The sequence below is a fragment of the Gavialis gangeticus genome, unplaced genomic scaffold (assembly GCF_001723915.1).
Source record: "Gavialis gangeticus isolate Ggan-Ray unplaced genomic scaffold, GavGan_comp1, whole genome shotgun sequence".
NCBI classification, from domain to species: Eukaryota; Metazoa; Chordata; order Crocodylia; family Gavialidae; genus Gavialis; species Gavialis gangeticus.
The window spans coordinates 63149128-63165309 of NW_017729033.1; the positions used below are offsets into that span (position 1 = coordinate 63149128).

General features: G+C 41.3%; 1 protein-coding gene across 1 annotated transcript in view; it reads right to left on the reverse strand.

The window, feature by feature from the left end:
* The window catches only part of BEND4 (BEN domain containing 4), a 50017-nt gene that overhangs the window by 9991 nt on the left and 23844 nt on the right, over positions 1-16182 (reverse strand). Inside the window, exons 4-5 of the mRNA XM_019526647.1 lie at positions 4729-4820; positions 1231-1471 (exon numbers count right to left, since the gene is read on the reverse strand). Coding sequence (XP_019382192.1) covers positions 1231-1471; positions 4729-4820 — 333 coding nt within the window. The remainder of the gene's footprint in view (positions 1-1230; positions 1472-4728; positions 4821-16182) is intronic.

The following is a 16182-nucleotide window of genomic DNA, read 5'->3' on the forward strand; positions in this document are numbered from 1 at the left end:
TGAAGCAAAACCACTGCAACTTTAATCCTTCATTCAAGGTCAGCATTAGCGGAATTTAGCTAACTTGTATCACTACAGGATCATGCTGATATAAGAGATAGATCATAAGAGCTGATGCATACTCCCAAGTAACAGCTCCCCATCCCCTTTTACAGTGGTTAAAAGGTACATTTTCCATACCCTTACTCTTCAGGGCATGAACCAACAACATTAAGTGAGAGGGTTAAGATGAAACTTCCCGCTGAGGGCAAGTTATTCCATATCTGTCCATTCAGGGGGGTTTGGAAATATCTGACCAATGTCAAAGACTGCGAATACTCTGTAAAATGGATAGATGATCTAATCTGCTATAACAATGCCTATTTTTTTTCTGAGATTTTATAAAAGCTTTTTGTCATTGGTCAGATATTTCCAAACCCCCCTGAATGGACAGATATGGAATAACTTGCCCTCAGCGGGAAGTTTCATCTTAACCCTCTCACTTAATGTTGTTGGTTCATGCCCTGAAGAGTAAGGGTATGGAAAATGTACCTTTTAACCACTGTAAAAGGGGATGGGGAGCTGTTACTTGGGAGTATGCATCAGCTCTTATGATCTATCTCTTATATCAGCATGATCCTGTAGTGATACAAGTTAGCTAAATTCCGCTAATGCTGACCTTGAATGAAGGATTAAAGTTGCAGTGGTTTTGCTTCACTTGTATTGCTATAGAAGCATGCATGTGCCACTTACGTCGACAGTTTATATCAGTATCCTTTGATATTGATGTCTCTATGGGTATGTCTAAAATTTAATATTCAGCTTCCTGTGGATGAGCTCATCCATATAAAATACGAGTCCTTGCTGAATCCTACTTTGAATTGTATATTACAACACTGAGTTCCACAGATTATGTGTTAATTAAAAAAATCTTTTTTTACAATGAGACACAATAAAAGAATAAATGTCACCCCATTATTGTATTATAAGAGAGGGTAGCAAGACCTTCTGATATGTCTTCTTTGCCAACTGTTATTTTATAGTCTATTATCATGTGCTTACTTAGTTGCCTTTTATGTAGACTAAACTTCCTCAGTCTCTCCAGTCCTTCCTATACTCAGAAGTTTTTTCATGCCTCTACTTTTCTCGGAAACCCATTCTATTACAGTAAGCTGAGTGCTCTATTGAGCCAGAGCCAATGTGGTGAAATGAGATCACATATGGTGGACACTGAGCGAAAAGATGCAGTACCTCTGAGACATGTTACTTTTACTGGATCCAGAGGACGTCTTTCAGGACCTGTCTCTCCTGACTGCACTGACCTTTTCCTTTTTCCAAGGCCGCATGAGTACTTAAGCTCATCGGTTGTGAAAACAAATCTGATGAGATATCGAAGTAGTCGCCTTCCATCTTTCTTTGAAGAATTTACAGCCTCATCCCACTGTTTACTAGTGATGTAGACAGGATAGTTGTTCAGCAGCTGCTTGCTTCCCTGAAAAAGTTAAATATTTCTATTACTTGCAAGGCACACAACTACATACGTCAGTTCCAAAGAAAAATATGCTTTTAAGTAGCTGAGGTCCTAAGAGTGAAATGCGTACTGAGGTGAATAAGTAACGTTCATACTGAGAACAGGCACTTTTAAAATTAAATTTGCATTTTCTATAACAAGATCCAGTAAGGTACAATGAACATCTTCTGCAAGAGTAGCTATTTATAACTTGCACTTTAACAGGTAGGTTAAAATGTGTCAAGATCCAATGACTGGAGATACCATTTAAATATAACCTTTCTTCTTAATCTATTAAAATGTGTAAAAAGGTCTTTGAAGAGTGTGATCAAACAGGTTTCTTCTTGGCAGCTGACAGTTAACTACTTCAGAAGTGACTTTTTATAGTCTATTTTTATAATAAATTCATTACTTTTTGTTGAACACACCTATAACTTGACAACAGTTATGTTACTATGAAAACTATAAGGAAAATAAATAAATCAACTATAAAAAAACTAAAAGCTTCATTACTATTAATGAATGCCACATTAACTCAAATTATAGCTTTCTGCAAATGCCACCATGTCAACTGAAAATGCATCTTACTTTTAACCTTCATAAATTATGTGTGCTTTAAAATTCTAACACTAAATGGGTGCAGTGGGACTAATTACAGGAATTTCCATAACCTACACAACATTTATAAGCTATCTTTAGTCAACTGCACCTAAACAGCATTACTTTAGTTCTTGTTGCCTATAAAATTCTATAGTACAGGACAAATTAATTAACCCTAGCTCTCAGTTTTAATGTACTTGTTCACAAGTAATTAAGGTAAAGAAGAAAAACCCTCCTAGAGACTAATTTGCTTTTACAACTACACATTTATTGCGACTTATAACTCTAGCACTGTTTCATTAAATTAGACCTGATTAATAAAAGCTTCATATAATAAACTGTTTAGATGGGAGCTCATGAAGAATGTGTGCAATGAAATACTTTCTTTTTCCATGAGGGAAGATGGAGACGGGTGCTACTCATGGCCAGCTCTGGTAATATAATGCTATTTGTTTGCAGACATTTAGTCCATTTAGTATGAACTTAGAAAAAAATCACTCTCTCTCTCTGCATGTTTACATACCTCTTCGCAGATGGGCATATCTTAAAAAAATCCCCTTTGTACTTCATTCATCCTGCTACTACTGCTGTGCAGCTACAGCCCTAACTGCTTTCACTCATGCTGGCTACTCACAGACCTGAAGGACCAAAGACCAGGTGTCAGAAGCACTGCAATGTACAGGCATTTTGGCCATGTGTTCTTTTACTTGGTTTCGCTGTCATCACCCTGCTCATTTGGCAGCAGAGGAGGAGAGCGGTGAACTTACACACTACTTATACAGCTGGCTCTATGTAAGTAGGGGGACCGCGTTACACTGAGGTAATATTTCCTGGGTCAGTTCTGGCAGACAGACAAAGTACAAGAGCACATGACCCAGAGCAGATAGCTAAACATCCCTCATACATAAAAGCTAGTTTGTTGTCCATTCTAGATTCCTAGGGTTCATCTTCTGGACTATGCAGATTAAAAAATAAAACCCAGCAATGTAAAATGGAAATGAACACTAAGTTTTGACACTACTACAACTTACACACTCCTGCTTATTAGGAGTGAGACCTTTGACCAACTGCTGTGCTAGCTGGGGTTATGGTCTTGTCATCTCTGAAACTAAACAAGATAAGGCCTTGTTCAGTACCTGCATGATATGGGACTCTGGTCCAACTGTCTTCAAAGGGACTTAAAGCTATGTAGGTAACTACCCTAAAAAGTAAGCACAGCATTAAAAGAACTGTGAAGATGGAGGTGGAGTCTTGTAAATATCATTTAAAAAGATCTTGACTGTCTGTGGTTGTCAAAGATCTCATAGCATTTGACTAGAAGGAAACTATTAAACCTGACCTGATTCCAAGAGCCCCTTTTAAAGTTTAAATTTGCTAGAGGTTTTTTTTTTAAGGGCTGACAAAAGGTGGTCTGTAGTGTTCAGGTCCTTTGTTAGACAGCTGCTACGTTCTGCTGCAGGCATTATAATGTTGTTACTTCTGATGTAGGTTAAGCATTTTGAAGCAAAGGCTCTTGATAAATGTACATTAATACTGGTCTATCCAAGAGTCATCAAAATAAACTGCAAAAAACAGAATAAGCAGATTCAGCTTATATGATTATATCTGTATATGATTAAGCTTATGAATAAAAGATTGGAATGTGTTTAATTGAATAAAAGATTCTCTCCTTTCATGACAATTTACTGCACATGGACAATTACAAAACACAGCCAATTTTTGCAATGGATTGAAAACTTCGGTCAAGCAAAATTTTATAGAGATAGGACAATGAAAGCTTGGAATACTTGCAAGTGATCATAGTGCAATTCTCATTAGAATCAAACTTCTTGGAATAAACGAGGAAGAAAGCAAAGAGATGCCGGCTCTTGGAGGCAGATTCTTAATTGGGACAGAGTAACTTCAGTGCTGCTATGACAATCTGGACTCTTTCCAGTCCCTTGCACTGCACCTTGCAGGTATATATGAAAAAGTATATGTGAAAAGCCTGAATTAAACACTGGGGCAACATTAAGTAAAATTGCTCCAGAGCTCAAATAGACGTGCCTATCTTTTGGACAAATGCAAGGCTTAAGTCTCCAGGGCTTAATAATATATATTTAATAAATATATAAATAATATATATTTACATGTATTATAAATACACTTACACTTAGTGTTGACTTTTGGGGATATTACTGTTAATGTCTAATTTTGTTTTAAGTCCCTTGAGAAAAGAAACAGTACACTGAAAACTGTAGTTCTGTCAAAATCACAAGAAACAGAACTAAATCTGTAATGTTGGGCTGTTTGAGATATGAAGTTGAAAAGCATTTTTATTTGCATTTGGTGATATCTCTGTCTGTAGAAAGGTCAGACAAAAAAGTTCCCATTACAATGCAAATAGTGTGTGCGTGTGCCTGTTCGCGTTACACATTGTTGTACAGAACAATTTTGGATTAAATTAGTAATGGCATGATTCCAACAAGTTTAGGACTATGTAAATTTAATCCTTTGTTGCATATATGAAATGACAGTTTAATACTGGGTTTTACATATTTTAGCCTAAGTATATTCCTCCAGTGCCTATTGATTTATTTAGTTATTTTCAATGAAATATCAAATGTAAAGGTATGTAGCATAGCATCATTGTATACTACCTCCGTTGGATGGTCCGTTGGCTGTGGTATCATAAGCTGGTTGTGGTGCTGAAGTACAGTCTTCAAATAATCTAAAACAGTCTGGCAGGGCACTGCATGAAACAAATTGTAATTACTGTACATTAGCTATCTATCACAAAGTAAAACAGAAGTCTTAAAGCAGGGTTGTCCAAGATCTGCTCTGAACACCATTAAGACTTATATCAAATGGGAAATAGCTCTCCTTTTGATTTGTGCATCCATTTCATTCAACAAATATATAACAGATGCTGCATTTCATTTGTTGAAATCTTAGGGATTTTCTGCCCACTGCATTAAAAGTTTTCTTGGTTCAAAAATATAATGTCTATGACTATAAATTAGGTTGGCAAGAAAGACAAGAAAATCTGTGCATCCTGTAAACAGCCCAAACCACGTAAGGGAGAGAACATTTCTTGGACTTAAATCATGCATTCAGTATTAATATGGAAACATGCTGGAATGTCTCTGAAACTACAGCCTAGTTAAATACTCTGCATATATTTAAGTATACACATACTTTTTTCTCCCTAAACATGTTACAAAACCAGGCATTAAACAAACAGTTTTATCCCTCTTCCCCCTCCTCCTCCCTTGCTTTCTCCCCTTGCTTCAAAACTCTCATTTATTTCAATGGAGGTACCACCATCCTATTCTCTTCTCTAGAGGTGATAGGTTAATTAGGTCTGATTCAATTATGAGTCTCTCTCAAGCAGATGCTGCCATATCCCTGATTAACTCTGGAGTATTTTTTGAGATACAGTGCTTTTCTTCTGAGCCACAAACATTGCAGGAGAATTAAACAGATATTAACCCTAGCATTAAGACTGACTTCTGAGAGACTAAATAAATAAATGCTATTTTGTATTTCTCAACCTTGTGTTTTCTTCCAGTTGTTCTTGTAACAGCAGTAGAATGCAAAAAGGGTTAGCTTTAGCTAACAGTCTAAGGTAATACTTTTAAAAAAATCACTAATTTTGAGTGCCTTTTTCAGTATTTCTAGAGATACCTCAAAGGTCTGATTTTCAGGCTGTGCGCACTTAGCACTTTCTGAAAAGCAGACTTCTTTAAGATGTATCAACTTCAGCACTCCAAAAAGGAGGCATCCAGTCCCTGTTCACTGCTGAAAATTTTGCCCTGAGTTCATAATGTGTCTGTCTCTCCTCAAGATTGTCCTATGTTTTGCTAGATCCCATGCCGCTCGTCTACGCAGGGAAAGTTACTGAGCTAAGCTAAGCCAGGGCATTAATTTACAGTACACTAGTTTGCTGCTCTAACCCCCGCAAGTGGATACTCTGGGTGCATCTATACATGCTATTAAGGCAAAGCAATAAACTCCAGTGCTTATCACAGATTTTACTGATCCCAGGTGCTACATTTATACATGCTCCTAGGACCACAGCATGTTGAGCTGTGTCAGAGCACCCTCAGCTGGCAGGGGATCCAGGGGGTCAGTCTGCCAGGCCAGGGCTGCTCCAACTTGCCTCAACGTGTTGCATAGGGGTTGGCTGGGGCACAAAAGTGCTTCAGTGTGGGGGCAGGCCGGCAGGCAGCCCCTGTACTGAAGTACCTTTGTGTCCCAGCCAGCTGTGCCAGCATCTACATGTGCAGTGCTATGGAGTTAATTAATTTCCTGAGGCCTAATAAGGCTGTACATGTAGATGCAAGATATTTACTGTGGAGCTAATTAGTCTACTCCACAGTGAATGTCTCCTATACACATGCCCTCTGAGTGCGCGTTTACTGTGCCTTTTTGCAAGCAAGTTTATTCTGTTTTGGAAATTAAGTATGCTACCTTGCATTTAGTACATGCTTGCCATATTTACATGGCAAGCTTGTGTGGCACAGTAAGCATACTGGAATTTTACAAGCTAGTTTACTGCCCACTGACTTCCCTGTATCAAAAAGAAGGCAGTGTGTTTATCCATGCTTCATTTTCACTGTCATATTTTCACCTTTGTAAGCAAAATGTCAGCTTCACTTATGAAGTCATGTGGAATCTGATAGCTTTTTAACTGGTCTCTCCCAGGCTAAGTAGCTTCAGCAACTTCACTGCTTGCTGTAAGCATCATCACTTCTATACCTCAGAAAGGAATGACGTTACTACACAGCAACATCGTTGAAGCAAGTGAACAAGAAAAGGTGAACAAACATTCTACTGGCCTATTTTTTATACTTATCAAAATATTTTTTTAAAAATAAGTGACTCTTAGGTGACAAAAAAACAGTATTACAAAATTCCTTCAACCTTGGCAATAGCTGAACACTCCTAAAACTGTTATGGCTCAAAATACTAATTTCACATAGGTGCATAATGCACTTCTCTGTATGACTGTTGAGATATTTAGCATATAGCTGGAGTTGAGGAAATGGAGTTTTGCATAAGCCTTTCTTCTATCTGCTGTTTAGCTCTGCTGTCTGTTTCTTTTTCTCAGACACCTGAAGAAGGGTACACTGGTACCCAAAGCGTGTCCATGTCCCTCCCAATCATACAGTTGGTCCAATAAAAGATATCACCCCCATGGCTTTAATTTCTTATGTGATTAGTGAATTAGTATGAGGCAGTTTAATAGTATCTTGAGAGACTATTATGATGCCTAGAAGAAAATATGTAGTATTGTTTTGTTTGTGGAAATGTTAAATGGGGGTAGAAGATACAGATGGAGATATATATTTAAGTGAGATTGAGTTCCTTTGAGAAATGCAATTGTTTCTGGAGATCTTAGTTTACATAACTCGGTCTCACTGGTTTCACTAGCTGACTGCACTTAGGCACTGTCCCCCTAAGGTGGGTGTTATGTGGGACCACTATGTGCTTGGTGAGGGTTTTTATGAGCATTATAAGGGAATTTCTCTTTTTCCCTGGGATTCTTTTCTTATTTGGCTAAGTGAGTGTTCCAAGAGGGTAACATGAGAAGTTTGAAAACTGCTTCATTTCTATTGCTAAAATAGAAGTGGTGTTTCTTTTGGACAGCAGGAAGACATTGTAAGGATTGAATAATACTGCTGTAAGCTATGGATGTAAAAGGAAGATGACTTGGGTGGGCAAGAGCTCACCATTCTCTATCTATTGGGCTTGAGAAGAAAATTAGGAGGAAGTCTTCTTAGACAATAGGAAGATGTCAATGTCCCTAGCTTAAACTGAAATCTGGTCAGATGACACAGTAAGGCCTGGCTGGTACAGAAGAGCTGTGTTCAGACAAATACAAGATATGTCTTACTCCAAACATATTGATTTTGTATGTGCTCATTTCCTGAAATTCCCAAGGATATGGCTAGGCATAGGCTGCCTGCTATTTTGATGAATTCCCAGACTGGTCCATGTTCTTTAACACATATGAGATGCTGAGGAAGGGGAAGGGAGGAGTGACAGCGAACCTATTAGAACCATGGTATTGTCAACAAGATAACATGCAGTACTACATTTTTTAATCCATCTCAGCTGATGTGATGCTGAAGCTTTCCCATTTCTTGCCAGAAACATGAAGGCAAGTTGGCTCAAGCTCATTTTTACAAATAAGTATTTCATTTTTCCTAAGAATAGAAACGTTTTTGGCTTCAAATTGGATGCTCTGAATACCGTGAAAATGGCTGGGCACATTTTGAGGACTTTAATTAGTAATATCACCTTATTTCACCACCATTTATTGTGGGACAAGCAGCTTTCTATCTTCTAAGCTTCACAAATGCCAAACACTATTCCCAAAGTTTTGCCACCTCACTCAATTACACTGGTTTAGAAATGAGGCAACAACATTTAACAGGACTCTAAAAACAAAAAACCCACCAGGAGCATTAGAAGCACTGAGATTCAAAACTTTAGCAAATCTCCTGGAATCTCTAGTGAATCTCCTCCTAGATATTTCTTTATGGCTCAAATGGTATGACTCTGAAATTAATCATTGTCTTTCTGAAAAAGCAAATAAAACCATTTTTTCCAACTCTCCTCAGTAAATATAACATTATCAGAGCCTGGAGTTCTAAACTGTGTGTGAGAATGATTTGATTTTTTAATATATGATTCACAAGGAATTAACATACTCATAACATAGAGATATAGAATCATAGAAAGTTAGGGCTGGAGGGGACCTCAGGAGGTCATCTAGTCCAGCCCCCTGTTCAAAGCAGGACCATCCCCAACTAGATCATTCCAGCTAAGGCTTTGTCTAGCTGGGTCTTAAAAACCTCCAAGGAGAGTCCACACTTTCTCTGTGTAACCTGTTCCAGTGTTTTACTACTCTCCTAGTGAGAAAATTCTTCCTAAAATCTAATCTAAACATCCCTTGCTGCAACTTGAGACCATTGCTCCTTGTTGTGTCATCTGCCACCACTGAGAACAATCCAGCTCCATTCTCTTTGGAACCACCCTTCAGGTAGTTGACGGCTGCTATTAAATCCTCTCTGTCTTTTCTGCTCAAGACTAAATGGGCACTTGTATATGTAATCGGGGTTTTATTCTATGCCCCCTAAACTGAAATGCTGGGTTTCAATTTTTCTGTCACATTACAGTGAGGTGCCTGATCCTTTTATTTTTTTTTTATTTTTATTTTTTGAAAGAGCCAGAGCCTGGGCAGGGGACAGCTGCCAGTGGGCTGAGCAGCCCAAGCTGCAGGGGGCCCTGGTTCTTCCCTCTGTGGTGGTGGCACCCCTTAGGCTGCCCAGGCGAGCTGCTTGTGGGCCAGGTGCTGCCCTAGCTTGGAGGCATCACCTGCCCCAATCCAATTCTTTCCCAGGCCTGCCCAGGGAGCAGTGCCCAGTATGCTTCCAGCAGCATGGATCATGCTGGGTGCTGCCTCCAAGCTGGGACACCACCAGGCCTGTTAGCAGCCTGCCTCGGATGCCCGGGGAGGAGCAACTGCCATTGAGGGAAATACTGGGGCCCCCAGCAGCTCGCCCCCCGTCCGTGGGAGAGACACACAGGCTATGCTGAAAAAACCCCCAAATGATCGGACCCTGCACCACTTCAGCTTTCAGCAGGTGCTTGCTGAAAGCAGAAGTGGTGAGGGGCCCAATCCTTTTTTCTGCGGAATCTGCCCACCTCTCCTGCGGCAGGAGAAGCGAGCTGACAGCTGCAATGTATCAATGCAAACTCACCTAAAACCCCCAACACTGGTGCATGTGTAATGTGTGATGCCATTAAACCACACAAATTTCATTTTTGTCATATGTACATTGTGGTGACTGTCAAGTGTACAAGCGTCCAATAAGCCCAGTTCCCTCAGCCTCTCATCGTAAGTCATATGCCCCAGCCCCCTAGCTATGTTTGTTGCCCTATGATAGACTTTCTCCAATTTGTTCACATCCCTTTTGTAGCGGGGGGGAGCTCAAAACTGAACACAGTCCTCCAAATGTAGCCTTGCCAGTGCTGAATAGAGGGAAATAATCACTTCCCTTGACCTGCTGGTAACACTCCAACCAATGCGGCTCAGTATGCCGTTAGCCCTCTTGGTAACAAGGACACACAGCTGGCTTACTGTCCACTGTAACCCCCAGGTCCTTTTCTGCAGAGTTGCTGCCCAGCCAGTCAGCCCCCAGCCTGAACTGGTGCATGGGATTGTTCCATCCTAAGTGCAAGACTTTGCACTTGTCTTTGTTGAACCTTATGAGATTTCTTTTGGCCCAGTCCTCCAATTTGTCTAGGTCACTCTGACTCCTAGCCCTACCCTCCAGCCTATGCACTACTTCCCCCAGCTTGGTGTCATTTGCAAACTTTCTGAGGGTGTACTCTATGCCATCTTCTAGGTAACTGATGAAGATATTAAACAAAACCACCCCCAGGACCAACCTTTGGGGCACCCCACTTGATACTGGCTGCCAACTAGACATTGAGCCATTGATTACTCTCCTCTAAGACTGACGCTCCAGCCAGTTTTCTATCCACCTTACAGTCTATTCATCCAGCCCATACTTCTATAACCTGCCTGTGAGGATGTTGTGGGAGACTGTATCAAAAACCTTGCTAAAGTCAAGGTATACCACATCCACTGCTCTCCCTGCATCCACAGAGCCGGTCATCTCATCATAGAAGGCAATTGGATTAGTCAGGCATGACTTGCCCTTGGTGAATCCATGTTGACTGTTCCTAATCCCCTTTTTTCTCTTCAAAATGCTTAGAAATGTATTCCTTGAGGATCTGTTCCATGATTTTTCCAGGCACTGAGGTGAAGCCGACTGGTCTGTAGTTACATGGATCCTCCTTTTCCCCTTTCTTAAATATGGACACTATGTTTGCCCTTTTCTAATAATCTGGGACCCTCCTGATAGCCATGAGTTTTCAAAGATAATGGCCAGTGGCCATTGTCAAAGATAATCACACCAGCCAACTCCCCTCAGGCATGGGTGACTGGTGGCCCCCCCAGGGACCAGTCAGTGATGGTGGGGAGGTCCCCCCACAGCTGACTGCGTGAACCAGGAAGCGTGAGTGGTGCTTCCAGAAGTGCCAGAAGCCCTTCACTGGGCACATCCCTGTCCGTTGCCTAAGTGGGGAGTGCTGCCTGTCAGGGGGTACACCAGCGCTCTCAGAGGGTGCACATGCACTCCTGTGCAGCCCCAACACGTCACCACTGCCCTCGGGTGCATCCTACTCAGCCCTATGGACCTGTGTATGTCCAGCTTTTGTAAATAGTCCCTAACCTGTTCTTTTGCCACTGTTTGCTGCTCACCTTCTCCCCACACTGTTGCCAGGTGCCGTAGTCTGGGAGCTGACCTTGCCTGTAAAAACTGAGGTGAAAAAGGCATTGAGCACTTCAGCCTTTCCCGCATCCTCTGTCACTAGGTTGCCTCCCCCATTCAGTAAGGGACCCACACTTTCCCTGATCTTCCTCTTGTTACTGAATACTTGTTATATGACTATCTGCAAGCCTAAACATCTATACTATGACTGACACATTAACTGCAGGGACAACATCTGACTGCAACCAGTGGGAGAGGTGATATTGGTTGTAAAGATACAGCCTCTCTGCAGAAAACAGAAAAAATAATTTTCCTGCCCATTAGGAAGATGGAGGATCAACTGTCTTTATTCACCAGCTTACTACTAACTGTCAGAGATCCAGATAAAATCCTAAAGGTGGTAAGGTAACCCAGAGAAATAAAATGCAAGGGAAATATCAGACTTTTTCTTGTGGATTACAGCTATGAAAAAGGAGATGGATTTTTGAGAAAATGAAATATAAACTGGCAGAAGGCAGGGCAGGGGAGAACCTTGAGACTCAACTCTAAAGTCTCTAAGGTGCTACCCTGCCCTGCCTTTGCCTGACTTCAGACTGTCACAGCTAGCTGCCTCTCCCTAAATATAAATTGAGAGTATTAAGTGATGCATATAATTTATTATACACACGAAAACTCAGGCCATAATTTTGGAGACCAACACTGTAAAAACAGGACCTGCACAAGGGCTTGTTGGAACTTTACTGTTAATTGACCAATGTAATAAGATTTTGCAGTTACTCTAAAGAACAAGCCTTGTATTGCTGTTGGTTTCCTTATGCTATGCCAAATGAAACTTAGGGCACTGCTTGCAAGGGTCTTGCCTATGGTGTTTTCACATTTCATAATGAACTCTTGAATAGAGCTTTGACCACAGAATGCATACATTATAAGGCTAGTAGGGACCACTCTGATCATCTAGTCCAGGGGCAGGCAATTATTTTGGGAGGAAGGCTGCTTACTGAGTTTTGGCAAGCTATCAACAGCTGCATGACAGGCAGCCAGGGGCAGATGAATATTAATTTTCTAAATTTTTTAGCTGACCCATAGGCTGGATAGAATGGCCTAGTGGGCTGCATCCAGCCCATGGGCCGCATTTTACCCACCCCGATCTAGTCTGGCCTCCTGCATAATATAGGTCTTAGGACTTTCCTGAATTAAGTTCTGCGTGCATTATAGCATACTTTTAAAATATATTTCTGGCAAAGTAAACTTTACTTGGTAAGCTGCTACAATGGCTGTTTACCCTCATTGTTAACAATAATGTGCCCCATGACTATATTGAAAATGTCCAGATACATTTTCCAGCCATTGGACTTTATTCATCCTTTGTCTGTTAGACTGAAGAGCACTTTATCACATTTTTATTACCCAGGAAGGTACTTATAGGATGTAATCAGGTCATCCCTTAACCTTCTCTGTATTAAACTAAACAGATTGAGCACTTTTGACTGCTTTGGCTGCAACATCACAGTGGGAGTTAATTTTCAGTTGATAATCCACTACGATGTCCAGATCCTTCTCAGTCTCCATGTCTTAAATTGAGATTCCCATCTTCTAAAACAGGTTTAAGCAATTTTGCTCCTAAATGTCAACTTTACATTTGGCTGAATTAAATGCATATTGCTTCCTTGTGCCTCCCTTATCAAGTAATCAAGATATATTTTTTTATCAGTGACCTCTCCTCTTCCTTGTCTGAAAATCCCCCAGACCTTGTATCACCTGCCAACTCTTAGTGATAATTTTGTTTTCTTCTACATTCCTGATAAAAATATTAAAACAGTGTAGAACCAAGAACAAATGTACATGGAACCCACTAAAATCACATCTGCTCAAGGATGATTTCCCACTTACAACTGCATTTCAAGACCCATCATGAAGCTAATTTTATCCATTTAACATGAAACATCTGGATGCTGTATCATTCTGGTTTCTTAATCAAAATGTTGTGGTACTGAGACAGATATAAGCTGCTGGTAGACATGTAAAAGAAACAAACCCCACCAGTGCTTTACCAGAAGAGGAAGTACGTTAGCTTGACCCAACTCCCCGGTGTTTGTGCAGATCGGATACTTCAGTGGGGCTTTTTGCGCTTTTATCTAATAACTGATTAAATCAGCTATTGATTCAACCAGCAGACAGGCTCTGCCTATGACCAAAAAAAAAAAATAAAAAGAAAAAAGGATTGGGCCCGTCACCATAATCTGATGGAAAAGCTGAAATGGTGGGCAGAGACAATGCGAGCAGAGTGCAGGGCTCAGGGCAAATACGCCTGTGCGGGGTTCCGCCCAGAGTTGCTGAATTTGGTGTGGGGGTCTGAGTGCCCAGATGTGAAGCTGGCAGCAGTGCGGAGTCGCTGTGGCTGCTCCGCCCTGCTCTGTGGGGCCCCCCAAGTGTGGAGCATGGGGCAGTTGCCCCAATTCAACCCCCACCCACCTCAGGGATGGGCCTGATGGTGGGTTTCAATTAAAAACTCACCATTTCAGTTTAGGGGGCACAGAATAAAACCCTGAGGACTAAACCCCTATCATGTGTACAAGTGCCCATTTAGTTTAGAGAAGAGAAGAGAAGACTGAGAGGGGATTTAATTGCAGCCTTCAACTACCTAGAGTGGGGTTACAAAGAAGACGGAGCTGGACTGTCCTCAGTGGTGGCAGATGACAAAACAAGGGGGACTTCCCCAGTATTCCAAAACTTATTGGTCCCAAGTTGCAGCAACAGAAGTTTAGGTTAGATATTAGGCAGAATTTTCTTATTAGAAAGGTAGTAAAACATTGGAGCAGGTTACCTAGAGAGTTTGTGGACTCTCCATCCTTGGAGGCTTTTAAGACCTGGCTAGACAAAGCCTTGGCTGAAATGATTTAGTTGGGGATGGTCCTGCTTTGAGCAGCAGGTTGGACTAGATGACCTCCTGAGGTCCTTTCCAACCCTTATTTTTTATGATTGAATCAGCTATTAGATAAAAGCACCAAAAAGCCCTGTTAAAGTGCCAAAAAAGCCCCACTGAAGCGCCTGATTTATATAGACACTGGGCAAGCCGGGTCAAACTAACACAATGCTTCTTTTGGGCATATGCTGCACTTGGTCTGGAGGTGTGCTGAGCTGAAAGTAAAGCACTGCTTTTGATTATTTTTTCATGTCTGTCAGCAGCAATAGCATACATAGATGTAGACTTCTACATCAACCAAACTGGCTCCTATATTTTGCTAGGCCTACATTTGTTCTAGTTTTTCCATTTATCCTATTCTTAATATTTGCACATTTGTTTTCTTTCAGTCCTCTGGAACTTCCCCAGTATTCCAAAACTTACTGAAAACCAAAATAAACAGCACACAGAGCTCCTTGTCCCTTTCCTTTTACAACTCTTGCATGAGAGGTTTTAAAAAAAATGTTTTTAAATGTTGCTGTTTAATAACTGCTCTTTAATATTATCCTTAATTACTACTGGAAGAGAGAATATGGGTTGTCAGTGTGACGAAATCATCAGCAAAGCTAACCACACTTTATTATGCATCAGCAGGTGCATGACAAATAGAACCAAGGAGGTGATACTTCCCCTCTATGTGGCATTGGTCAGACCGCAGTTGGAGTACTGTGTCCAGTTTTGGGCGCCGTACTTCAAGAAGGATGTTGATAGACTTGAGAGGGTCCAGAGGAGAGCCACTCGTATGGTTCGGGGCTTACAGGACAAGCCCTATGAGGAGAGACTAAGGGACCTGGACCTCTTCAGCCTCCACAAGAGAAGGCTGAGAGGTCATTTTGTGGCTGCCTACAAATTCATTAGGGGGACACAGCAAGGGATTGGAAATGTTCTGCTCACCAGGGCACTTCTTGGGGTAAACAAGGAACAACAGTCACAAACTGACAGAGAGCAGATTTAGGCTAGGTATCAGGAAAAACTTCACAGTAAGGGTGGCCAAAATTTGGAATGGGCTTTCAAAGGAGGTGGTGCTCTCCACTACCTTGGGGATCTTTAGAAGAAGGCTGGATCTGACCCCAGCACTCTTTCCTGCCTAGGCAAGGGGTGGGACTCGATGACCTGTTGAGGTCCCTTCCAACCCTAGCATCTATGAATTGATGAAAACATGTTATCAGGATACTCCTTTTCCTATGATATGACATAAGCTGGCTTTTTCTCAGATACCGTAACAGAAATATTTATTGAACACTTGTATTATTATTGACAATGGTTAGGATTCTTTTTTCCTATTATACTTTAAAAACTCCTCCTTTTGTTTTCAACTCCACTGGCCATAGATTGGCCTTGCAGCCTTTGGCTTATTTTATTTATTTAGTACAGTGCATGGCTACTAATGTATATTCATTTCTCTTTTCTTCCATTTGTTATTTTTTATAGATATTTTCACTTTCTTTCCAAGCCATTTTTTAAAAATCAGTATGGGGTCTTCTTTCTTGAGTGTGGTTTTTTGGGGGCCTCTAGCAAAACACTGTCTCTCACCCTGTTCTCATTAAGAAACTGGGGGACTGTGGTGTCGACACCCACACAGTCAATTGGGTCGCCAACTGGCTGGAGGGCTGCACCCAGAGAGTGGTGGTGGATGGGTCATTTTCAACCTGGAAGGACTTGGGCAGTGGGGTTCCGCAGGGCTCGGTCCTCGGGCCTGCACTGTTCAACATCTTCATCAGTGACTTGGACGAAGGGGTAAAAAGCACCCTGTTCAAATTTGCTGATGACACTAAGATGTGGGGGGATGTGGGCACGCTAGA